Raw genomic sequence first — 26179 nt, 5'->3', positions numbered from 1 at the left:
TTAGGTATAATACAGCACATAAAAAGACTTAAGGACAAAAACTCAATTGATGCACAAAAGGCCTTCAACAAAGTTCAATATTCTTTCATAATAAATGACTTAAGAACCTAAGCATAGAAGGAATGTATGTCAGCATAATAAAAGCTATATACAACAAAACCTTTGACCAACATTATACTAAATGGGAGAAAATGAAGAATATTTCCTCCAAAACCTGGAACAACACAAGGGGGCACACTGTCTTGTCTCTAATTTAAAACAGTGCTTAAAGTCTTAGCTAGAGAAATAAGACAAGAAAAAAAAAAAGGTGGGAGAGGATTCAGAAAGAAACAAAAGTTAAATTATCCCAATTTGCAGAAATATGGTCTGCAATTTTTAAAGTAAATAGCAATGACCTAAGGTGGCAAAAGACTGCTTTCAAATAATCTTTTTGTGCACTGTTATGGATACCATCAAAACTGATAAAGGTTAGATTTGAACAAGAGAGAGAACTCTTAATTAGAAGAGTTGATCAACCAGCATGACCATTCAATTTAAACTAACTTATACGACTAACAAATGCTTCTCATTTGATCATATATAACTTGCCAAAAGGGAACTTCCCCAAAGTAAGGGGTGGGGCAGGGTTTTGTTTTTGTCTTTCCAGGAAAATAAAAACAACCATCTTGAAGAATTGAAAGATTTTTAGACAAATAAGCATCCAAAGAAGAAGGGAGAACTACCCAGAATAAATTACCAAGAAAAGAAATAATCTGGCCTAATGCAATCTCTGAAGTCTCCAAAAAGATGGTGGGACCCCACAATGATGATTCCAACTGCACTATGATAACACCACTAAGCTGAAAAACACCACCTCAAGATTGGCTTTGGACTACAAACTACTCAGGACAATTTTGAGACGGCTAGTTGAGATGATCCAGCCTCACAGACTACTCTAGCCAGGACTTGAGACAAGCCCTGCACTTTCCCATTACATAGAGACTGGACAACAAATCATACAGCTACCTCTCCCAGGACCTGACAATTAACCCAAATTTTTCTTTTCAGTTTCTCCTAAAGATGCTGACACCCCCAGACAGCAGGAAATAATTTTTAAAAAATGATGCTCACATTCCCAAGAGGTGGAGTGGGTGGTTTTGATTGTTCATTGGGTTACGGATATTTGTCATTGTTTGGGATGGTTGGTTATAAGTTGTTATTGGTAATGGTTAAAAAAAAATAGAAAAAGAAAAAAAGAGGATATAGATATGATTGGATATTAGGGTAGATTATTGAATTTACTCTGAAAAGAAAAAAAAGGGGATACAGAAGTGATAAGATAAATGGGTAGATTACTGAATCTACTCTGAAAAGAAAAACAGGAATATAGATATGAAAGGATAAAAGGGTAGATTACCAATTCTACTTTTAAAAGCAACTACTTGTTTTAAATATTTTACATTGATATGGATCTTTGTATAATGATACAAAGTTAAGATTATTTTTGTTAGAACATACTTGTACATACATTTCTACTCTTGTTCAAGGTATTATACCTATACAACTCATTTAACACTATAATGCAAATTTGTAATCCTTGAAAGTTATTATTACCAACTATTTAGGATAATAAGGAAATACAGGTTAGTAGTGAGTCACCTATTATGAATGAACTTGTAGTCATGTTAGGTATGTTTTCAAAGTTTAACAGAGATATATTTTAGGTAAACAGGTGGTCTTCAAACACTTCAGAGATCTACAGAATATGGCATTTAACATATTTTAATAACATAGGTTCATTTTTTTTTTAAATGAAAATGAGACATGTCTGCTCCTGGCAGCACCAATCTACTTTGGAAATGATGGGTATCGAAGAAACTTCATATGGAGTTTACTTTCTTTGTGACAAAAGTTAGCCCCTGGGTAAGAAAGTGCCCCTGCCTCAACTGCTGACAGTATGCTGTCCAAATTGGGCAAGCAGGAGTGACTGCCAAACTTTGCCAAGACAAGATAGTACAACCCTTCAGAACATCCTGCTTCAAAGAAAAGTCTATCAGTTATTCCAGGCCTGTAAGCCAAAGAAGGATGCCTAGGGTGACTGCCCAGGCAGCCAGCTGTTTCTGTCATTTCTCACATTTTTTGGCAGTTGCTTGCTGCACTTCTTGCTTTTTCAGGTAATATTTACTTCTGGGGTCTATGATGGAGTTGAATACTTTATAGTTATAGTTTTCCTTGTTACCAGATTCAGAAAAGAAATTCACTAAAGAAGTATAAGTATATAGGGTTGAGAGACATGAAAAGATAGTTTTGGTAGTGCAAGTCAGAATAGTAAGTGAATTAGGTACAACCTTTTGGGCTCACCAAGAAAGGATAGATAATAGAGCATTTTCTCTGAATTTTTCAAATGTTTATGCACTAGACATTGTTGATGTATTTATTGCCTGCATGTATTATATTGTATACATTATATAGTTATTGTACTTATTGTATATAGTTTTTCTTGTATTAGTTATAATCTTTTTTTATTTTAGACAAAAAGGGGAAAATGTGGTGATATTTTGTTCATGCTCTAACAAATAAAACTTGCCTGAAGATCAGAGGGTGGAGTTAACCATTAGTTAACCATAGAGATCTGGAGGTCTGTACAGACAGGAGACAGAAGTGATATGGCTGGGTTGAGGGAAAAATATAAGGTGAGTGGAGACAGGAGCTTACCCCCTTTTTAGTCTGAGGAGTTGCGGAGGTAAGATGTGACTTTGACTGCTCCTTTACTTCTCTAATCTTTAAACATTTACCCCTATATCTGACTCTAGGTTTTTATTATTAAGACTAATTAGAATTCACACTACATTCCATCCCACACCAGTAAGAATAGCTAATATCAGGAAAAACAAATGACAACATTCAGTCATTATGTGTGTGCACAAGTGCATGAGCCACAGAATGCACGTGGCACTCAGAGGACAACTTTCTAGAATCAGTTCACCATGTGATCCCCAGGTATTGAACATAGGAGGTCAGTTACCTTGCCAGACCTTGAAGTTTTCAAGCAACTAAAATTACCATATTACCGAACTATACCACTCTCTATGCAAGAGACTCTAAGTCAACAAACAAGGATACTTGCACATCCGTGTTAATTACTGAAAAGATTCAGACATAAAGAATGGAATTAAGTTGTTTCCTCAAAAGTGGGTACAAATGAAGATCATAATATTAAGTGAAATAAGCCAAACTCAGAAAGACAAGCACCATGTTTTTTCTTCTAATATGTAGAACCCAGATTTCAAATTATAAATGTGTGTGAGACCATGCACACATACATCCATGTGTAAATCAAAGGAATCACAAGATAGGAGAAAGAACTCTTAAGAGTGGGTAAAGAGGGGGTTGGAGAGATGGCTCAGAGGTTGGGAGCACTGGCTGCTCTTCCAAAGGACCCAGGTTCAATTCCCAGCACCCACATGGCAGCTCACAACTGTCTGTACCTCCAGTTCTGGGGGATCTGGTATCTTCACACCAATGCACGAAAAATAATGTTAAATAAATTACATTAAAAAAGTATGAAATTTAGGAAAGAGAGAAAAGGTAAAGAGAGAGGGCATGTTAATGGAATATATGAGATGAGAAAGTAGAATAGGAGACAGGACTATCTGGCATAATGAAAGGAACTAGTCAGAGGTACAGGGAACACAGGTAGGGAACTGGGAAAGAGGAATGATTACAAAATTTAATGACAGAGTCATCCTGGTTACATAGTGAGTTCAAGGCCAGCCTAGGCTACACAAGACCATGACTCAAAAAATAATTAAAGCCAGGCAGTGGTGGCATACACACCTTTAATCCCAGCACTTGGGAGGCAGGATCTCGTGGTTACACAGTGAGTTGGAGGCCAACCTGGTCTACAAAGAGAGTTCCAGGACAGGCTCCAAAGCTACAGAGAAACCCTGTCTCAAAAAAACAATAAAAAATAAATAAATAAATAAATAAATAAATAAATAAATAAATAAATAGAAAGAAAAGAAAAAAGAAAAAGAAAAAGTCATTAAAATATCTATTTATCTGTATGCTAGCCTAAAAATTCTAAAGAAAGAATGAAGCATGAGACCTGTAATAAGGAACATATACAACCAATATAGTAAAGTACTTTCCAATTTAAATACATAACACAGAGGAAAAAGTTTTTTATGAACCAGAAATTTAAATATGTCCCACAACTTAAGAACCTATTTTTGAAATGTTTCTTACATTTATTTATTGACTCTGGGTGTATGTGTGCACACCACACATGCATGCATGTGGGCAAGAGCACCATGCGGTCAGAGGACAACTTGCAAGAGTTAAGTCATTCCTCCCATTATGTGGGCATCAAGCTTGATTTCAAGCTCCCTGACCTGCTAAGCCATCTCCCAGACCCAACAGGAATTTTTTTAAAACAAAATCACTGTAAACACCTATTTTTAAGTTTAAGTTAACCATAACCTTTGAGCCAGCTAAAATTGCTAAGAATATACTTTCTGACTGGGTGGTGGTGCACATCTTTAATCCCAGCATTTGAGAGGCAGAGGCAGGTAGATCCGTGAGTTCAAGGCCAGCCTGGTTCCAGGATAGCCAGTGCTATTACACAGAGAAACCCTGTCTTGGAAAAAAAAGAAAGAAAGAAAGAAAAAGAAAAAGAATATGCATTCTGTATATCAAATAAATGCAGGTTCAGAAGGTATAAGCATTAAATCTATTTAGTCCCACCTTCATCCTCTACAATGGAGCAGGAAAAAATACAGTGATGTTTTAAAACTGAGGGCTGCTTGGATGTGTCCTTTCTCCATTATAAACATATACAGTTTCCTACTCCAAGGTAACTGAACTTCCAAGAGTATTTAAAGAGGCATAATGTTAGAGATGGGAACACAGGTGAAAACAAGGAAAAATGTACTTTGCTTTCAAGGGTTGGATTTAAGCAGCCATTCCCAATCTATGCTTCACATACACAGTATTTCGTTTCCTTGGCTATCTGTCAGTAGCTCCATCAGAGAATCTATATGTATCACCATCTCTAACAACTACACTCCCTCTGCTAAACAAATCATTCTTTCCCAGTTTTTAGTCAGATAACTGATTTTCTGTCATTTCTGCTAACAACCTAGACTTTAATAACGATGCATTTGCTCCCTCAAGGGCCAGAACTAAAGGAGTAAAATTAAGATTTATACTTAATGAATCAATAATCCAAATATAAAATAAAAACAGAGCTAAGCATAGAGGATAGTGGTAGAGTTGGGTGAGTATCCAACATGTGTAAGATCCTAGATATGATTCTTAGCTCCAAAAATAATACAGCTAAAATATTTACAAAAAAAAGGCAGAAAAGATTAACAAAATAGAAAATAAACCCACTAGTACATTAAGTCTAAAATAATAAGTAGTTATGCTAAATCCAAATATCTAATAAAATGTTTATTAAAAATATAGTGTCTGGGCCAGGTGGTGGTGGTGCACTCCGGAGGCAGAGGCAGAGGCAGGTGGATCTCTGTGAGTTTGAGGTCAATCTGGTCTACTATGCAAGTTACATGACAGGCTCCAAAGCTACACAGAGAAACCCTGTCTCCAAAAGAAAAAGAAAAAAGAAAAAAAAAGGAAGAAAGAAAAGAAAAAATTACAGTGTCTTATTATATATAAAAGCAGTCCCAATTGCACGTTTTTTATAAGAAATTCCTTAGCTATTAATGCATAAGTTCAAAAAATGGGGGGAAATTCTATCCGTCAAACCCTAATAATAAAGAAACTAAAAAGACTACATTGATTTCAAACAAAATAAAGAATATTATCAGAAACTTAATATAATAAGAAAGTCTATCCAATAAGATATGACACTATATATGTATAAATAACACCTCTAAAATACAAGAACGAGAGAAGTAAAAGAACATACAAACCAACATTCACATATAGTTGAAGAATTTTATACTACACTCTCAGTAATTGATACAACAAATACATTGAAAATCATTAGGTATGAAGAAAACTCAAAACTAAAACTATCAACCTAACATGATTGCTATTTTAAAAGACAGGGAAAGGGGCTAGATAGATGGCCCAGCACATAAGAGGTCTTGCGGATGATCTAATATTCAGTTTCCAGCACCTGTCAGGCAGTTCAAAACTGCCTGTAATCCAGATCCAATCTGATGTACTCTGCTTGCTTCTGCAGTCAACTGCACTCATATGCACATACTCCCACAGAATGAGATGCAGATCTCTGTGAGTTCAAGGCCAGACTGTTCTACATAGCAAGTCCAGGCCAGCAAGGCCTATACAAGAGACCTTGTCTCAAAAAAGACAAACAACAAAAATGAGAGTTTAGGGTAGAGCTCAGTGGTAGATCACATTTTTATCATGCATGAAGCCTTGAGCTAAGTAGCTACTACCAAAAAAGTAAACAATAAAATCACATGAAGTATGTTTCCTGACTACTAATAACAATACAAAGATATCCCTGAATATAAAGCAAAGTAAGTCAGACTCAGAAAGACAAACATAGAGCCTAGGTTCAATAACTAAAGAAGCAATCACTTTAATATTTAAACTATATAAAATAAAATGTGGGGTTGGGGATTTATCTCAGTGGTAGAGCGCTTGCCTAGCAAGCGCAAGGCCCTGGGTTCGGTCCTCAGCTCTGGAAAAAAATAAAAAATAAAATAAAATAAAATAAAATAAAATAAAATAAAATAAAATGCAACACAAAAATTAGTGGGATGCAAAGTATTGCTTAAAGAAATGTTTAACCTTTTAAATATTTATATCTGAAAAGAGCAACCTTCACTTTAAGAGAAATTAATAAAGGGTTGATTGACTGATTATACAGTTCAGTCCCTGGTTCAATCACCAGCACTGAAAAGCAACAACAAAAAACTAAAACTAAAACTAAAGGAAGGTGAAAAGGACTACAAAGGGTCCTGATAAAAATGTTACATGTTTTGGTTATGGTGATGTTGACAGATGTATACACATTTTTTAAAAAAACATACAAAACAACTGCATGCATATATACATATATACATACATATATATTTGGTTTTTTTCAAGACAGGGTTGCCCTATGAAGCTCTGGTTATCCTTGGACTCACTATGTACACCAGGCTGGCACTGAATTCATAGAGATCCACCTGTATTGTTCTAACTTCAGCACAGTGGCTGTGCCTTAATCTACTACTATCTCAGCTAGCAACTGCAACTCCAGAGTTACCGGCCTGCTTCTCTAGCAGAGGTCTTGCTGCTCAGGCCGCAGCCTGGGGAGAATTCTGCTCCTGTAGGCACTGGCAGCAAGAAGGGAGGGTTAGGTACTTACTGCTCAGCTTATGAATCTCAAGTCTTATTGTCCTGTATCCGTGAGTCTGTTTCCGTATAGGTTCTCGATTCACTGCTGTCAGAGAAGCAGGCCAGTAACTGCGGAGTTGCAATTGCTGACTGAGATAGCAGTAGATTAAGGCACAGCCACTGTGCCAAAGTTAAAATAACACACCTGCCTCTACCTCCCAAAGACTGGGATTAAAGGTGTATGCCTTCATGATTGGCACCTTGATTTCATATATGAAATAGGTAGATGTTATTGGATGAAATTTTGTTTCAGCAATATATTTTTTAAGCAATGCAAAGTCTAACAATTACATAATAATTCTTGCTATCTTTTCAAACCATAGGATTAATAGGAGACTAAATGTTTTTTAATATTATCAATAATCTGATCCTTTAGAATCAGCAAAAACTGATTATCATTATTAAAGTAATTCAATGTAATATACTTACCACCTTGACTACCACCTAGCTTTACAGGCTCTGTTTCTAAAGTGTTTACTTTGCCACCTTCTTGAACATCATCACAAGAAGCAGTGTTCTGAGACAACTGGTTGACAGTTAGGTTCGCATGTAGCTTCTGAATTTCAGCCTCTTTGATTGCAAGCTTAATCCTAGTACAAAAGAAAAGCCAAAAGTTATTACTCTGATTTTATTTTTAAAATAGTATTTTTCACCTTTAAAGTTGTAAATACTGGTCAACAAGATGATTCAGTAAGAAAAAGTGCCTGCCTCACTAGCTTGAGAACCTGAGTTTGGTCCCTGGACCCTACAGTAGGAGAGAAATGAAGTGACTCCTGAAAGTTGGGCTCTGGTTTCTATATAACTGCCATGGGGGGAGTGTGTGTGTGTAGTAAAACAATGAAATGAGTAAAAACTTTTAAAATCTGGTAACAGTTAACTCTTATGCAGGACACAGAAATTCTTTGTTTGGTATTTTTGGTTTTGTTTTTTGAAACAGGGTTTCTCTACATAGTTCTGCCTGTCCTGAAACTCACTATGTAGACCAGACTGGCCTCAAACTTTGAGATCCACCAGCCTCTGTCTCCTGTGTTGGAATCAAAGGCATGCACACACCTAGCTAGGAAATGCAAACTGCTTCAGCCACTTTTCAAACATGATTTAAAAAAAAATTAAAAATATAAATACTCTACAACCTATAGGTAACTATCAGAGAAAATGGATAAATTAATTGTGACACAGTTCTAAAAAAGATTCCTACAACAATTTTTTAAACATAATTCTTTATTAATTCTTTGGAATTCCTACAACTATTAAAGTAACCAAACAAACAAACTTATCTGTAGCATGAATCCTAATTAGTCTTAATAAAAACCCAGAGCCAGATATCAGGAGTAAATTCTGAAAGATCAGAGAAACAAAGGAAGAAGCCACAGCCACCTCTCACCTCACCAAGTCCTTAGCCGAAAGGAAACTGAGCTCCTGTCTCCTCCCACTTTATATTCCTCCTCTCTGCCCAGCCTTATCACTTCCTATTTCAACCTTCCTAGTGCTGGGATTAAAGGTGTGTGCCACCATTGCCTAGCCTCTATGGCCTAACGAGTGGCTGGCTTTGCCCTCTGATCTTCAGGAAAGCTTTATTTTTTAGAGCACACAGAAAATATCAACACACTTATCCTTTGACCAATTAATTAATTACTCTACCTCCACAAGGATGGATTTTTTTTTAAGATTTAACTTATTTTTAATATGTGTATATGTATGTGTTGTAGGGTGAGGTATGTGAACATGAGTTGCAGGTGCTGGCAGAGGCCAGCGGTGTTGACTATCCTAGAGCTGGAGCTGCAAGTAGTTGTTGAGTAGCCTGACATGCATCCTGGGACTCTACCGTCCTCTGTAACAGCAGTACAAGCTCTTACTCACTGAGCCATCTCTCTCTAACCCTGATGAATAGATTTTTTAAATGTTGAGTGTTACAGAAAAACAGCAAATGTAAACATTAGCATACATACTTATGTCTGTGTGAGAATATAAACATTCTAATTGATAATGATAGTTATCTAGGGGGGTGGGAAAGGACAATGGGACTGGCAAAGGGTCAAAGGATGTCCATCTTGTAATGTTTAATTTTTTTATTTAGAAAAATAGATTTGAAACAAACACAAAAAAGTGTTAAGAATCAATTATAACTAGGGAAGTAAATACTTTTATAAGATTCTCTGGAATTTCCTATATTTTTAAACTACTCAACTAAACATCTTAATTTAAAGACCAACAAAACATTCTATTTAGTGTAACTTTAAAAATTCAAAAATATACCTCAATTCCGAAATCATGAATTTATTTGCCTCACAGCAGCCAATGCAATTGTCCTCCTTGTTAGAAAAACTATTCATCTGGTGCTTAGAAAGAGATGACTTAAAGCCAACTATTTCTCTTTTTAACTGCAAGTGTAAAAACAAACATTTATAAACTTATAATATATGTAAGATACCACTTTTTTATTTAGAACACTCAGGTTAAAAACTATGAATTTCACAGAAACAATCTGGTATCTATCAATAGAATGTCTAAGCTTGTTTGAGTTATGTAAATCAATATAAACAATTTCAAAACATAATAATTAAAACAAATTATAGTACTTACATATAGTGTTTTCAAAAACTAAGCAAAGTCTTTCTGGAGGTATTTATATGTAGCAATATTTGAAATATGGGTAGGAAGGATATACATGAATTTCAAAATAACACAGGACGTTAAAAAGTAGCTATGACAAAGAGCAAAGCACTCAATGACTAAAAATTTCAAACTATAACCAAGTCATGCTTTCTAGAAAAAAAAATTCATTTTTCCAAGTCAGACTTAGCACTTTGTGAAACAAAGGATTAAACATGTATTATAGTCACCTTTAGAATCATATGTGAAATCACACTGAGCACAAATATGGATTTCAATTTAAAATGAGTATATTAAAATGAATATATGCCTGCATATTATGTTTCAATCTTAAAAGGCAACAAGTTGTATACTAAAATCTTGGTAAATAACTTCTAAGAAAAGCAGATAAAGCAAAGGCAAGTAGCTTGGAACCTGCTCCTGTTAACTGGTCATTAGGCTAGTATTTCTCTGTAACCACATATTCTTAACAGTGAAATATCAAATCTGATGATTTCCAAGTTGCTTTCAGCTTCATAGTTCCATGACTGACAGTATTTTAAAATTGTTAAGAATCTGCCATGCAGTCTACCATCCATTCTTAAGTGAAACAAACCATGACATATGTGTGTAATTTTTCTCATGCTTACCTTTATTTCACACCTGTCAATGTCAAATTCCTGGCACATGCATATTTACCTTTCTAATCTCATGGACACACATGAATTTGTTTGTTTGTTTATTTTTTCGAGACAAGGTTTCTCTGTGTAGTTTTGGTGCCTGTCCTGTATCTCGCTCTGTAGACCAGGCTGACCTTGAACTCACAGAGATCCACCTGGCTCTGCCTCCCGAGTGCTGGGATTAAAGGCATGCACCACCACCGCCCGGCACGCTGTCATGTTTTTTATTGTTCATTGGACTTAGCTTTGTGCTTTCAGTGTGCACAGTGTGGGGCTGGTTCACTACTATATCAGTGCCACCTTCAAGTTAGCTTGTCAGTATATCAAGGCATGTCTTGGGCTGACTCCCTTTTGAGTTGTCTTGTGGCTGGTTCATTAATATAACAGAGCTTAGGGGTAGGGTGACTATCTCCAGTCTGAGACAGGCTCCTATCTTAAAGGCATTACATTATTTGGAGTCACACGAAATGGTTTTACTTATGTTCCTAACATCTTTTATGTTAATTCGTCTATAAAACAGAGTTGGAATAATGACTAGGATTAAAGGCGTGCACCACCACCACCTGGCACATGAATATTTTTAATTCCATGATAGACTATTATAGCATGAATCTTGAAGAGTCTTATTAATAAAAACAAACCTGAAGCCGGGAACTGGGGTGATTGCTGGAACATCAGAGAAGCAGAACAAGCCATAGCCACTTCACCTTGCCAATTCCTCAGCTGATCCTGTTCCTCAGACTGGAAGCTTCTGAATCCTTATCCAAATGAATCTCAGCTGAACTACTGCTAAAAGCCTGAAAGCTTAACCAGGCTAGTTCCTGGTTTTCACGCCTTCTATACCTTTCCGTCATCACTTCCTGGGATAAAAGGCTCTTGTTACCACACCTGGCTGTTTCCAGTGTGGCTTTGAACTCAGGGATCCAAATGGATCTCTGCCTTTGGAATGCTAGGATTAAAGGTGTGAGTGCCACCATTTTCTTGCCTCTATATCTAGTGGCTGTTCTGTTCTCTGACCCAGATAAGTTTATTAGGGTGTACAATATTTTGGGGAACATAATATCACCACAAACTATGTAATGTTGCTCAACATCAGCCATCAGAAAAATTAAATTTAGAACTATATTGAAACACTAGTTCTCACAGACTAAGATGGATATGGAGAGACACAACAAATGTCAACAAGGATGCAGAGAAACAAGAATCAGTGGTAGGAGAGTTCCAAATGTGGAGGAGTCTTAGAAAATATTTTGACATAAATTTAATATAATTTCCCAGAAATTTTACTCTAAGGTATCTATCCAAGAAAAAAATGAAACATGTCAACAAAAAGACTTCTATGCCAATATTCACAGAAGCACTATTCATATAGACTAAAAGCAGAAGTAGCCCAAATGTTCAAATGGTGCTTAAATAAGATATATGCACACAACTGAATACTACTTGAGGTGGTTTGAAAGAAAATGGTACCCAAAGGGAGTGCCACTATTAAGAGGTGTGGCTTTGTTGGAAGTATGTCACTGTGGAGGTGGGCTTAAGGTCTCATACATGCACAAGATACCACCCAGTGTCTCAGTCTACTTCCTTGTTGCCTGCATATCAACATGGAGCAGCTCCTTCTCCAGCACCATGTCTTTCTGCAGGCCACCATGATTCCTGCCACAATAATGGACTAAACTTGTAACACCCTCCTCAATTAAATGTTTTCCTTCATGAGAGTTCCGTGGTCATGGTGTCTCTTCACAGCAATAGGAACCTTAACTAAGACACTATTCAACGCTAAAAATAAATGAAATACTGTGGTGATATTTTGTTGTACTCTAATAAAACTTGCCTGAAGATCAGAGGACAGAGCCAGCCACAGAGTTAGCCACAGAGGTCAACTAGTGGTGGCGCACGCCTTTAATCCCAGCACTCGGGAGGCAGAGCCAGGCGGATCTCTGTGAGTTCGAGGCCAGCCTGGACTACCAAGTGAGTCCCAGGAAAGGCGCAAAGCTACACAGAGAAACCCTGTCTCGAAAAACCAAAAAAAAAAAAAAAAAAAAAAAAATCCTAGCACTCCCGAGGCAGAGATCCATCTGGATCTCTGTGAGTTCAAAGCCACCCTGTACTACACATTAATCCAGTTTAAAAGAGAAACAGCCAGGCAGTGGTGGCACACACCTTTAATTTCAGCACCTGGGATCACACATTTTTAATCCCAGTACTTGGGAGTCACACGCCTTTAATCCCAGCACTAGGAAGATTGAGACAGGAAGTGATATGGCTGAGCAGAGAAAAGAATATAAGGCAGGAGGAGACAGGAATTAGGCCCTTTCGGCTGAGGACTAAGAGGCATTCAGTCAGAGTATTTGTGGAGTTGGCGAGGTGAAAAGTGGCTGTGGCTTGTTCCTTTGTTTCTATGATCTTTCAGCATTTACCCCAATATGTGGCTCTGGGTTTTTGTTATAAGACCATTTAGGATTCGTGCAACAAAACACTGATATCTCAACATGAATGACCCTCAAAATATGACAAATGCAAAAGGACACGCAAAAAAATCCTGACATGCTGTTTTGACTGTATTCATATGAAATGTCCAGAAAAGACAAATCTATAGAAACACAAACTATTATTGGTTTCCCAAAGTGGGGTACACTAATTATAAAGAGGCACAAAAGATCTTTTAGGGATGATAGAAATGTGTAAAACTGGATTGTGACTGTTACAAATTTGTAATTTTAGCAGGGTAGTAGTAGTGCACGCCTTTAATCCCAGTACTCAGGAGGCTGAGGCAAGCGGATCTCTGTGAGTTCGAGGCCTGCCTGGTCTACAGAGTGAGTTTCAGAAAAGGCACAAAGGTACACAGAGAAATCCTGTCTCAAAAAACTAAAAAAAAAAAAAAATTGTAACTTTACTAAACTCACTTAATAGTATACCATAAAGAAATGAATTTTCAATATATAAATAATACTTCAATAAAAATCTGTGCTTTTTTGTTGTTGTTTTGTTTTGTTTTTTGTAACAGGGTTTCTCTGTGTAGTTTTGGTGCCTGTCCTGGATCTCACTCTGTAGATCAGGCTGGCCCTGAACTCACAGAGATCCTCCTGGCTCTGCCTCCCAGTGCTGGGATTAAAGACATGTGCTACCACCGCCCGGCTTTCTGTGCAGTTCTTATAGATGGCATCTCAGAGACTAAGAAAAGTGAAAGAGTAGAAGGTAAGTATGAGGAGAAACTAGGTACTAGACTAAAGAACTGGCTGAACAAACAAGTAGAAGAACATAAGCTAGTAAACCATCCACAAAAATGCTCTATAAAATAGCAAGTGTCCTTTTCCACTGCACAGGCAAGTGTACTACATTTCTTTTCACACATACTTACTGACATCTGGGACATCAGTTTTTCTAAGCTCCTCAGTTCCAACCTTGAACTATCAATTTCCTGCTGACACAAATCCAGTCGTTCATTCTGTGTTGCAACACGAACCTTCAATTCTCGGTTTTCTTTTATTAAAGAAATTTTTTCTCGCAATATTTCATCTTTGTCCTCTAACTCACTCTCTAGCTTCAGGACACTTTGTCTAGATTCAGTTAACTGTGACATGACTTCTGAATTTTTCATTGCCATAATTCTTAATTTTTCTTTTCCACTGTTATGCTCTTCTTTTAACTGCCTATAAAGAAAACAGCATTAAAATGAAAATAAAATGAGCATACATTTTTAATAATCACATTTACATTCTCTCACCAAGGGCACAACAACAAAAAAAAGGGAAAAGTAGAAGCCAATATTCTATATGAAAATAACAAAAATCCTCAACAAAATGCCAGTACACTGAATACAGTACTTTATTGAAAATTAGTCACATGTATCTTAGAGATACAAGGACGGTAAGCCAGGCATGGTGCTCACATGTATTACAAGCAATTAAGAGATGAAGGCAAAAGAACTGTTGAAGTTTGGGGCTAGCATGAGTTACAGTGCCTCCAGACCAACCTGGGTTACAGTGTGTGAATCTATCTTTTGAAGAAAGGAAGCAAGAAAGGGATGGTTACAGAACTGGCAGTCAAGAGTGAGCTCTGAGGTAAGCAGGATGTGTTGGGAGCTGTGTCCTGATTGTAAGAATGCCTTGTTATGGTTAAAGTTGCTTAAAGCTGCAGTTATATTATTCCCACAAGAGGAGAAACTGAGGTACCAGGGCACTTTCCTAACTGCCACACATGCACACTAACAAAACGCTATGTACTAAAAGGATCTGATACCATTATACTATTTACATTATTGTTTTGACACCCGCCCTTCTCATCTTTGTGGACTTTCAAGAGGACTGTGGGAATATCTGGTCCACTATGATCTGTGAGGGGGAAAAAAAAGTTACCATACCCCAATGAATATGCCATCTACTTCATATATATTTTTAAGTATCCAAACATAGAACCAATGTCTCTTATTCTGCTCCCTCAGCACAACCCACTCCAATCTCTGGTGTGTATGTTTTAATTTGCTTTGCTAAGTAAACTTCTGTTTAAACTGTATGTCTCTTGGCTGAATTTCCTCTGAGAATAGATTACAAAAAAAGGTATGTATGCTGGGCATGGTGGCACATGCCTTAATCCCAGGAAGCAGAAGCAGGTGGATCTAAGACCAGCCTGATCTACAAAATGAGTTCCAGTATAGCCAAGGCTACATAGAGAAACCCTGTCTTGAAAAACAAAAGAACAAAACAAAAACAACAAAGAGAGTCTGAAAAAACAAACCAAACTCAAAACAGATAGGAAGAAATAATTAAAATCAGGCAGAAACTGCTGAGCAAGGTGATGCATGCCTTTAATCCCAGCACTCAAGAGGCAAAGGCAGGGGGATTTTTGTGAGGTTGAGGCCAGCCTGGGCGACAGAGCAAGTTCTAGGACAGACAGCCAGGGCTGTTACACAAAGAAACCTTATCTTGAAAAAACAAAACAAACAAAAAAGAGGTAGAAATTAATGAAATGAAAAAAAATACAAAGAATCAAAGAGCTGGTTCTTTGAAAGGGTAAAGGCTGGGGAGACAGCTTAGCAATTAAAAGTATTTGCTGCTCCTAACATGGGAACTGAAGTTCAGAGCCCAGCACAGATGTCAGGTGGCTCACAACTGCCTATAACTTCAGCTCCAGGGGATCCAATGCCATCTTCTGGTTTCTGAGGGCTACTACATTCACCTGCACACACATTTAAAATAAAATTTTTTAAAAAGAAAAAGACAAAAAGATTGGAAAACTGTAAGACAAATTAACCAAAAGAAAGAAAAGACCCAAATTAATAAAATTAGAGATGATCAGGTTGGCTTTATTCCAGACATGCAGAGGGGGTTTAATATATACAAATATAATAAATCATACAAATGGATAAAGAAACAGAAATCACATGATCATCTCAACAAATACAGAAAATACCTTTAACAAAATCCAACATCTCTTCACACTGAAATCCCAGGAGAAAATAGGGATGGAGGAAACATACCTCAACACAATAAAGGCTATATATGACAAACTCATAGCCAACATTATTTGAAATAGAAAAAAACAAAAAGGGCCTCAAAATGTTATCTTCTGGACATGAAATATCCACTGTAATCACGAATTCATGGCACTTGCCACTGCCTGCACTACGCCTGTGTAAGACTGGATCTGTTAAAAGACAGGAATAGGGAGGGGCACTTGGGGCCCTACCCTTCCCTGATGAACTATTGACTACTGATGGATTTGGAAAGAAGGGAGTCACTGTCTTCAGCTGTACACTCACTGGTGAGCCCATCAAGTTCACTTAGACAGTCCTAAACACATGCACATAGAGACAGCCCTGGTTAAACTCAGTTGTACACAAAACAGGAAGACATGAACATGAGAATGGGACTTGGGGGGTGATGCTAAAAGTAGGAGGGAGAATGGAGGAAGAGAGTAATCAGACTATATTGTGTATATATATACACACACGAATATGAAACTGTCAAAGAATAATTTAATAGAAATGTAAACATGTAAATCTAATTTCGAGACGAGGGACATAGATCAGTAGTACATTATTTGCATGACATCTGCAAGGTCATGGATTTGATCTCCAGTATTGGTAGGTGGGGTAAGTGTCATAAAAGAAAAATAAGTATAAAAATTATTTTACAGTCCTGGAGAAAAGGCTCAATGGTTCAGAGTGTTGTTCTTACAAAGGACCTAAGTTCAGTTCTCAGTACTAATATTAGGTGGCTCACAACTATCTGTAACTCTAGCTATAGAAATTCAGTGCCCTCTTCTAAACTCCAAGGACACTGTACTTATAAGCACAACACCTCCCCATCTGGACACATACATATATATAAACATAATTTAAAACAAAAACAAAGTCTTTTTTTAAAAGTTACTTTATAAAATATAAAACAAAAATTTTAGTGATCAAACATATCAGAGTATAATTAGTTACATTTCACTTCTGGAAGTTTACATTATTATTGATAACATCAGATTCTACAACTTACTCAAGTAATTTTATCTCATCTACCAAAGCAAAAATACTAAATGTACCAACCTTAAGGAAAATGTGCTACAATTATACAATTAGGCAAAAAAAATTATTTTAATGCTCTCTCCACCTTAACAGCCTGAGGTTATGAAAATGGTTTAATATTAACTTCTGAAAGTTGATCAGGATTATTAGTTATTAAAAAATTATATTGTATAGGGTATCAGAGTCAGACAATCCAGAATAATATCTTTAATTTTTTAAATTTATTCATCATTATTATTAGTGTGTGTGTGTGAGAGAGTGAGAGAGATTGGGGGACAGCATGTGCCACGGTGCTGTGGGATGTTCTGTATGTTAAATGTGTTGCTCTGATTGGTTAATAAATAAAACACTGATTAGCCAGTAGCCAGGCAGTAAGTATAGGTGGGACAAGGAAAGAGGAGAATTCTGGGAAGTGGAAGGCTGAGGCAGAAAGACGCTGCCAGCCGCCGCCATGACAAGGAACATGTAAAGATACTGGTAATCCACAAGCCACGTGGCAACTTATAGATTAATAGAAATGGGTTAATTTAAGATATAAGAACAGTTAGCAAGAAGCCTGCCACAGCCATACAGTTTGTAAGCAATATAAGTCTCTGTGTGTTTACTTGGGTCTGAGCGGCTGTGGGACTGGCGGGTGAGAGAGATTTGTCCTGACTGTGGGCCAGGCGGGAAAACTCTAACTACACCACAGCACTCATGTAAAGGTGGGAAGACAACTATGTGGAGTTGGTTCTTTCCTTCCACTTTTATATGGGTGCCAGCAATCAAACTAGATCAGCAGACTTACACAGAAAGAGCCTTTATACTTTAAGGCAACTTGCCAGTCACTAATCTTCTGGACTGTGGGGAAAAAAATGACTACTCTCTGTGTCTTTTTTTCTTCTTTAATTAAAAAAAAAAAAAAAAAGAAAAGAAAAAGAAAAAGAAAAGAAAAAGAAAATTGCACTAGATGATTTTCTTCCTATTTGTTTACTAGCTAGCTAATGTGATTACATTCTAAGAACATTTTGTCTGTGTTGATTTGTATTATTCTATATTTACAAATGTGTTAGAATTAAGATGTCTTACTATGTTTAAAATGCTGGTTTTATACCTAGAGAAGTTTTAGTCATGAATCTTAGCCTTCTAAATCACATTAAAAACTCTCTATATACAGTAAAAAGGGGTTTCCCTTTTTCCCATTTGCGTATTTAAAAAATTCTTTTTTAAATAATAATGTACCTGAATTTCTCTTTCAAAACTTCAAGTTCACTTTTATACAGATTACACTTTTCTTGAAGCCTTTTGTTTTCTTTTTCACAGTTATTAAGATTTTTCTCTAATAATTCTTCTTCAGCTTGAACCTAAAACAAAAATTTGTTTTAAGTGAATATACTAATACAATCACAAGTTTGACATTGTTTCAAATTAAAACTATGAGTAGTGATTTTGGAAAGAAATAGGAATAGGCTAAATACTTCATATATTTAAGTCCCTGGTACTGTAGTGAAAAGAAACAACATAACACAAATGACAAGAAGGAGGATGTTACTACCTATTCAGAAATCCTTAAGGGCCAATAACAGATTGGCAAGAACAATGTCACCTGTAGGCATGAACAAAGCAAGCAATTTAAATAGGCATTATACATCCAACTATACATTAACAACTGCCCTTAGGCCAGGTGGTAGTGGCACACGCCAGGCAGGCAGATCTCTGTGAGTTTGAGGACAGCCTGATCTACAGAGCTAGTTCCAGGACAGCAGGGCTACACAAAGAAGCCCTGTCCAAGGTAGGGGTGGGGGTGAGGGAACAAGTGTTTCAGAAATCTAATATTTGAAATTTTAACCCAAATGATGTTTGTTTAATGAAATGTAACGTTTAATGAAATAACAACCCAAGGGGCCAAAAAGAAAGCTCAGTGGGTAAGGGTACTTGCTGTTTAACAATGCAAGCCTGACAATCTAAGTTTGTTTCCTGGAACCCACGTGCACTGGTTTAAATGAGAATGGCCCCCATAGGCTCATTTTGAATAGGCACCCAGTTGGTGGAACTGTTTGGGAAGGATGGGAAGGTATGGCCTTATTAGAAGAGGTGTGCCACTAGGAGCAGGCTTTGGAGTTTCAAAAAACTGTCGCCATTTCCAATGTGCTTTCTGCCTCCTGCTTGAGGATCCACATGTGAGCTCTCAGCTGTTTCTGTCACAATAACTTTGCTCTTCCATCATGGACTCTAAACTATCTGGAGTCATGAGCCCCAAATTAAAAGCTTTCTGTTATACATTGCCTTGGTCATGGTGTTCTGTCACAGCAACTGAAAAGTACTAAGGCACCATGTAAAGGTGGAAAGAGAAAAACAATTCCACAAAGTTGTCTGCTGTCTCATATACACTGTTTTGTGCACACATGCACACACGCGTGCACACACACAATGATAATAATAAATTATGATAGCACTCAGATTGGTGCAAGAAGAGTGGAGGACTGAATTAACCTATTCCATTTCCTGTGTTATCCTTTGTTATATTAATCAACTACAGGGTTTTGCTGAGCCAAATTAGAAACCATTAACCCTAAGAAATTTTTAAAAACCTATTACCTTTTCCTTTTTCCCTGAGGACATTCTTCCTAAAAGTTTTTTTCCTCTCACATGTCACCTTACTAAAAGTCCCTCCTAAGATATATATTCCCATGAGAACCCTCTCAAAGGCTTTTAAAAATGGTGGTTGGTGACACACACCTTTAATCCCAGCACTCGGGAGGCAGAGCCAGGCAGATCTCTGTGAGGCCAGCCTGGTGGTCTACAGAGCGAGATCCAGGATAGGCACCAAAACTACACAGAGAAACCCTGTCTTGAAAAAAAAAAGCACTTATTATATAGAATAATCTGTTCCATTACAATAATGTCATATATCCATATATTTTGGATAACTGGGGTTTTTTATGCTTAATTATCTCAGCTTTTCTATATTACCTAGTTCCCTAATTTATTTGTCAATATATTTAAAAGTTGTTTTATTTATTATCTTCCATAGTTATACCTTTCATCCTCCTCTCACTCTGTAACCACTTAAATACTGTAGACTATACCTGGGATATGAATCCTCATTAGAAATCCACAACTGAATATCCTGCAGTGATTTCCAAAATAGAATTCATTTCCCCACAAATTATCTATTTTGATTCAAGATAAAATCATCCACAAGTTACTTACACGAACATCCTAGAAACACTATACTTTTCTCTTGTTTACTATCTTTACTATTCATCACCAGATTCCACCTATTCTCCAGCTTTCATATCTCTCATTACTTTCTACTCAGACTAATCATCTTTGTAGTTTTTTAAAATATTATTAAATGTGTACATACAATGAATGCATGTAGACATGTGCATGTGTAGCCAGAGGACAACTCTCCTTTCATCTTTACGTGGGTCCCTGAGATCAAACTCAGGTCGTCAGGCTTGTACGCCAAGTGCCTTTATCCACTGAGCCATCTCACCAACCCAGCACTGTGATCTTCAATGCCTCTTGCTTGGTCTCTCACACTAGGTTTGACTTGAATCTTGCCACTTCCATACAGTTTCAGATATAAATGTGCATTTTGAACATGTATTTTACTTTCTCCTCAGCTTTACACTAGTGCATGATACACAATTATCTTTGAGATACAGTAGCAGCTCAAACATACTGGCATTGTCCACTTCATAAAGCTTTCTCAGCCCCCCAGAGACTCCTTTTCATGACTCCAACTACACCTAACTTTTGTATTATGTTATTCCAAAATACTGACATCATTTTTCTACATAATTGCCAGTCTTACTAGACTGTGAGCTTTTCATAGTAAGCATTATGTATTATACATCACTACATCTCCCAAAGACTAGCACTTACCCTGGTATGTAAAATAACCATCTTTTTAAAATGTATTTACTTTTATTTTATGTGCATCAGTGTTTTGCCTACATGTATGTCTCTGTTAGGGTATTGGAAATGGAGCTGCCATGTGTGTGCTGGAAATTGAACCCTGGTTCTCTTCAAGAGCAGTCAGTGCTCTTAACCATTGAACCATCTCTCCAACTCCAAATAACTGTCTTTTTTCTTTTCTGCAATACTAGTGATTGAACTTAGACTCTGATGCATAATAGGCAAGTGTTCTACCACTGAACTCCAGCTTTAGCTCCATATATAAAATAATTAATTGTAATTAAAATTCAACAACTAATAAAAGTTCAATATGTGAATACATTTATTTAACCATACTCAGTAATAACTTTTCTTCCTCCTCCTCCTCTTTGTCTTCTTGAAACTCTTTGTAGACCAGGCTGGCCTCACTCAGATATTTGCCTGTCTCTGCCTCCAAAATACTGGGATTAAAGGCGTGTGCCACTACACCCAGCTAGTAACTTCTTATTCTAACACTTTCCTTAAAGAATTTGTTCTCTGACCTTCTTTCTTTTAACAAAACCATTAAATTCCTTTTCTTAAATTATAATCTCAAAATGGAAGTCTCTCCTATCAATACACTTGATCAGACCTCTGTTCTGAGCTCAATATCTGAATGGTCAACTTGTGGTCTTCTTTGATATAGGTTTTATTACAAAGATATTAAATTGGTAATAAAATCATTGCATTTTTGTATAGGATCAGATGAAAAGATGTTCCTTCTGAGAGGACAGTAGGTCAAGTGGGCAGTGAAAGGTTGTACAATGATCTCTGTCTTCATTTTCAGTGAAAATAGAAATAAATTTCCTGCTTCTGCTTCTCTAGTTCCAACTTCTACTCACTTACTCCTTTCTCTAATTTTTTTCTATTTGTTATACCTATTCTTCAATAAAGGTTTCTCTTGGTAATAAAAGTACTGGTGAACATCTTCCTTAACTAATATTTTAAATATTAGTTTATCCCAGCTACTTTGGAGGCTAAGACAGAAGGACCTTGAATTTGAATTTGGGACAATCCTGGACAACATCATAAAACCAATCTCAAAAAATAAGCAGGACTGGAAAGATAGCTCAGTGGTTAAGAACACATATTGTAGAGGACCCAAGTTCAGTTCCCAGCACCAACATCAGGCAGCTTACAGCTTCCTGTAACTTGAGCACCAGGTGATCCAACACTTTCTTCCGGCCTCCATGGGCACCTACACTCATGTGCATACAGCCTCCCTTCCAGATATATATGTAATCATTAAAACTTATAATGATTTAAAAAACACAAAATTAAAGTAAGTTTGAAATAAAGTTTTGCTACAATTATTTTATTATAAATAAAATCTTTAAAATTATTATGCCAGGGCTGGAGAGATGGTTCAGGGGTTAAGAACACTTGCTGTTATTGCAAGCTCCCACAAGATGGCTCACACAACCATCTGTAATTCCAGTGCCAGGGGCTTTGACACCCTCTTCTGGAAAGCACACATGTGGTATGCAGACAAAAAATCATACATACGAGTTAAAATGAACATTTAAAAAAATTATTATTCCATAGGTGAAAACAGTCTATGTATTATATACTTTTAGATATGAACAATAGCACAAGACACGGAATTTGAACAAACACTTCTCTCACCTTTTCCAGTTTTTCAGCCACTTTTTGTTTATACTGCTGGAAAGCTTTACTCAGCTCTTCAGCATTGTATAGTGCTTCATTCCTTTGTTGTTCAGCCCTAAAGTTTAAAAAGAAATAATAAAAGTAAGGAATTCTCTGCTTGAGAAGTTAATCTCTAAGCAAATTTGTGTGCATGTATGTATGCGCATACCATGTGGGTGTTGTATATATGTATGGACATATGTGGTGTATGTGTTATTGTGTATGTGTACACATGTATGTGGCTACACGTCAATGTGTTTGAACATGAAGTTGGAGGCCAAAGGTCAACATCAAGTTTCTTCCTCAATGGTTCTCCACTTCATTTTTTGAGACAAGGTCCCTTCATTGAACCTGGAGATCATTTTGACTAGACTGGCTAGCCAATGAGTTCCAAGACTCTACCTGTCTCCATCTCCCCAGTGCTGAGATTACAGATGTATGTATGCAGCAGTGCCTAGTGGGTACTGGAGATCCAAACTCAGGTCCTCATGTTTACATTGCAGATTTTACCAACTGAATCATCTTTCCAGGCCCAGAAGTAGATTTTTTTAAACTAAAACTAAAACAGAGTAGTAGGCTTTACTGTGAAATGATGGTTTTACTACAATAACTTTCTCACTAGAGCAAAATAAATGAAATAGAGCATGAAATGGTTATCAATTCAGAAACATATATAAATTCCTATGCATAGGCAATTCTATCCCCTAATCTAGAAAACAGACTAGAGGAGCACCATGACACTGAAAAATACATTTCTAAAAGTTGTCTTATATAATCAATCTACAGCATAGAATGTTAGATATCAGTTCTATGACCCATGCAAAAATTAAGCTAATTTTTAAAAGGTACTTAAAAAACAAAAACAAACAACCACAACAAAAACCACTAACTCTCAGGAGACAGAAGCAGGCAGATTTCTTTCCATTTGAAGCCAGTCTAGTCTACATAATAAATTCTAGGTCATCCAGAGTTACATAGTGAGACCCTGTCTAAAAACAAAAACAGAACCAGCAATTTTTACTAACATAAAACTGAGCCAGGCGGTGGCGGCGCACGCCTTTAATCCCAGCACTTGGGAGGCAGAGCCAGGCGGATCTCTGTGAGTTCGAGGCCAGCCTGGGCTACCAAGTGAGTCCCAGGAAAGGCGCAAAGCTACACAGAGAAACCCTGTCTCGAAAAACCAAAAAAAAAGAAAAAAAAAAACTGAACAACAGAAAACCAACCACAACCATGCAATATTTAAGCCAGACCTTACTCCTTACCTCCTGGGTGAGCCTGACTTTTTTCTCACTTCTCACAGTGAGCTGAACGCACTAAGTTTCATTAATTAATATCATCCCTATACAAGAAAGTTTTTTTATACTTAAAATCATACCTGTGGTGGTTTGAAAGAACCAACAACCAAGGAGCCTGCATGGGACCGACCTAGAACTCTAGATATATGTGACAGTTGTGTAGCTTGGTCTGTTTGTGCAATGGGAGCAGGGCTGTCCCTGGTGCTTCGGCTGGCTCTTGGGAACCTATTCCTCATGCTGGATTGCCTTGCCCAGCTGAATACAGGAGAAGGTCTTAGTCTTGGCAGCTTGATATGCTATGCTTTGCTAATGCTCATGAGAGCTATGCCCCATTCTGAGCAAATATGGAGGACAGGTGGGTTGAGTGGGGAGCAGAAGGGAGGTGGAAAGAGGGAGTGGATGAAGAGGCGGAAGGGGAGGCTGCAGCTGAGATGCAAAATAAATAAATTAATCAATTAAAAAAGTAAAAGACAAATACAATTTTCTGAAGGACAATTTATTTGGTAAATTTATTTTCATAAGTCTTAAAATATTAGCCTTTGATTCAGAGATTCTATTTCTTAGAAGTTAACCTAAAGGAAATGATAGACATACAGAATGAATTACATGCAAGTACAGTCATGTGACATCATGTCTTAATATTGGTAAAACAGCAAATGTTCAATATGAGAGAAATTAATGAAACATGATCAAGCCACATGATGATATGTAATGCAACTGTTAGAAGACATGATTCTAAAAATAATGGCAAATAGAATCCTGGCAATGTATTTTTGCTGTGGGATGGTCTGTATGTCAAATTGCTCTGATTGGTCAATAAATAAAACACTGATTGGCCAGTGGCCGGGCAGGAAATATAGGCGGGACAAGGAGAGAGGAGAATTCTGGGAAGTGGAAGGTTGAAGGAGACACTGCCAGCCGCCGCCATGACAAGCAGCATGTGAAGATGCCCGTAAGCCACGAGCCACGTGGCAAGGTATAGATTTACAGAAATGGGTTAATTTAAGATATAAGAACAATTAGCAAGAAGCCTGCCATGGCCATACAGTTTGTAAATAATTTAAGCATCTGTGTGTTTATTTCATAAGTGGGCTGTCGGACTGCCAGGGCTTCATGGGACCTGGAGAGAAGCTCTCCAGCTACATATTTTGAAAATAAAACAAAACAAAAAAATAAATAAAACAATGTGATCTGTGAGTACTGGAAGAGGTGGAGGGCATAGGCAAATAAGAAAAATAATACGTGTGTCAATTAAGAAAATAGCAGACGCCAGGTGGTTGTGGTGCACACCTTTAATCCCAGCACTTAAGAGACAGAAGCAGGCAGATCTCTGTGAGTTCGAGGCCAGCCTGGGCTACAGAGTGAGTCTCAGGAAAGGCGCAAAGCTACACAGAAAAATCCTGTCTCAAAAAAAACCAAAAAAACAAAAAACAACAACAACAAAAAAAGAAGGAAAGAAAATGAGGCAGAAAGACTACAGCAATTTGGATATCAGCCTGGGCTGCCCTGTAAGTTCTAGGCCAGGCAAGATTACATGGCAATGGCCCATCTCAAAAATAAGTTATTTGCTTTAAAAGAGATATGGCTCAGTGGTATAGTTGTTGTATAGCATTCACAGGTTCAACTCTCAGTGCTATAAAACAAATAAGGAAATCTCACAGACCTTTTTCCTTGTTTACTTTGTTCAAGTAAGTCCACCTTCAATTTTATACATTCCTCTTTGGCTTCTTGTAAACTGTGTTCCTTCTCAATCACCATTTTCTGACTCTGCTCTAATTTATCTTCTGCTTCCCTATAAATAGAGAATAAATTTTGAGAACTGTAAAAATGATTACTGGAGAAATATAAGAATAATGTAACAATAGGAATTCAATTACTTTAAATCACTGACTTAAAAAGACAAATATACAATGAGAAAGGCATATTCATAAGTTATTAATGGAAGACTATTCATATGGCATAAAAGAAAACTTTCATCAAATGAAAAGCCCATCTAAAGTAAAAGCTCACATCATATTTCACATTCAACAACTGAGCATGGTGGCACACACTTATATTCACAGCATTCAAGAGGAAAAGAATCAGGAATTCAAAGTCATCCTTAGCTACAGTCTCTACAAAAACAAACATATTTCATACTAACTAGAAGCACCTCTATATACTTCAGAAAC

General features: G+C 37.0%; 1 protein-coding gene across 6 annotated transcripts in view; it reads right to left on the bottom strand.

The window, feature by feature from the left end:
* Positions 1–26179, bottom strand: part of Ccdc18 (coiled-coil domain containing 18) — a 128279-nt gene that overhangs the window by 87562 nt on the left and 14538 nt on the right. For 5 of the 6 annotated variants that reach the window (XR_009381674.1, XR_009381673.1, XM_059274933.1 and 2 more), the window contains exons 7-12: positions 25672–25800; positions 22693–22789; positions 18364–18485; positions 13987–14278; positions 9610–9734; positions 7783–7943 (exon numbers count right to left, since the gene is read on the bottom strand). Coding sequence is in view for 4 of the 6 variants with exons in the window: in XM_059274933.1 (XP_059130916.1) it covers positions 7783–7943; positions 9610–9734; positions 13987–14278; positions 18364–18485; positions 22693–22789; positions 25672–25800 (926 nt within the window). In the remaining 2 variants the exon portion in view is untranslated. The remainder of the gene's footprint in view (positions 1–7782; positions 7944–9609; positions 9735–13986; positions 14279–18363; positions 18486–22692; positions 22790–25671; positions 25801–26179) is intronic. The other variant, XM_059274935.1, reaches the window with a different exon arrangement.

Source organism: Peromyscus eremicus, chromosome 10 (assembly GCF_949786415.1).
Source record: "Peromyscus eremicus chromosome 10, PerEre_H2_v1, whole genome shotgun sequence".
Taxonomy (NCBI): Eukaryota; Metazoa; Chordata; class Mammalia; order Rodentia; family Cricetidae; genus Peromyscus; species Peromyscus eremicus.
Note: the sequence above shows the minus strand (reverse complement) of the source record. Positions and strands in the feature narration are given on the sequence as shown.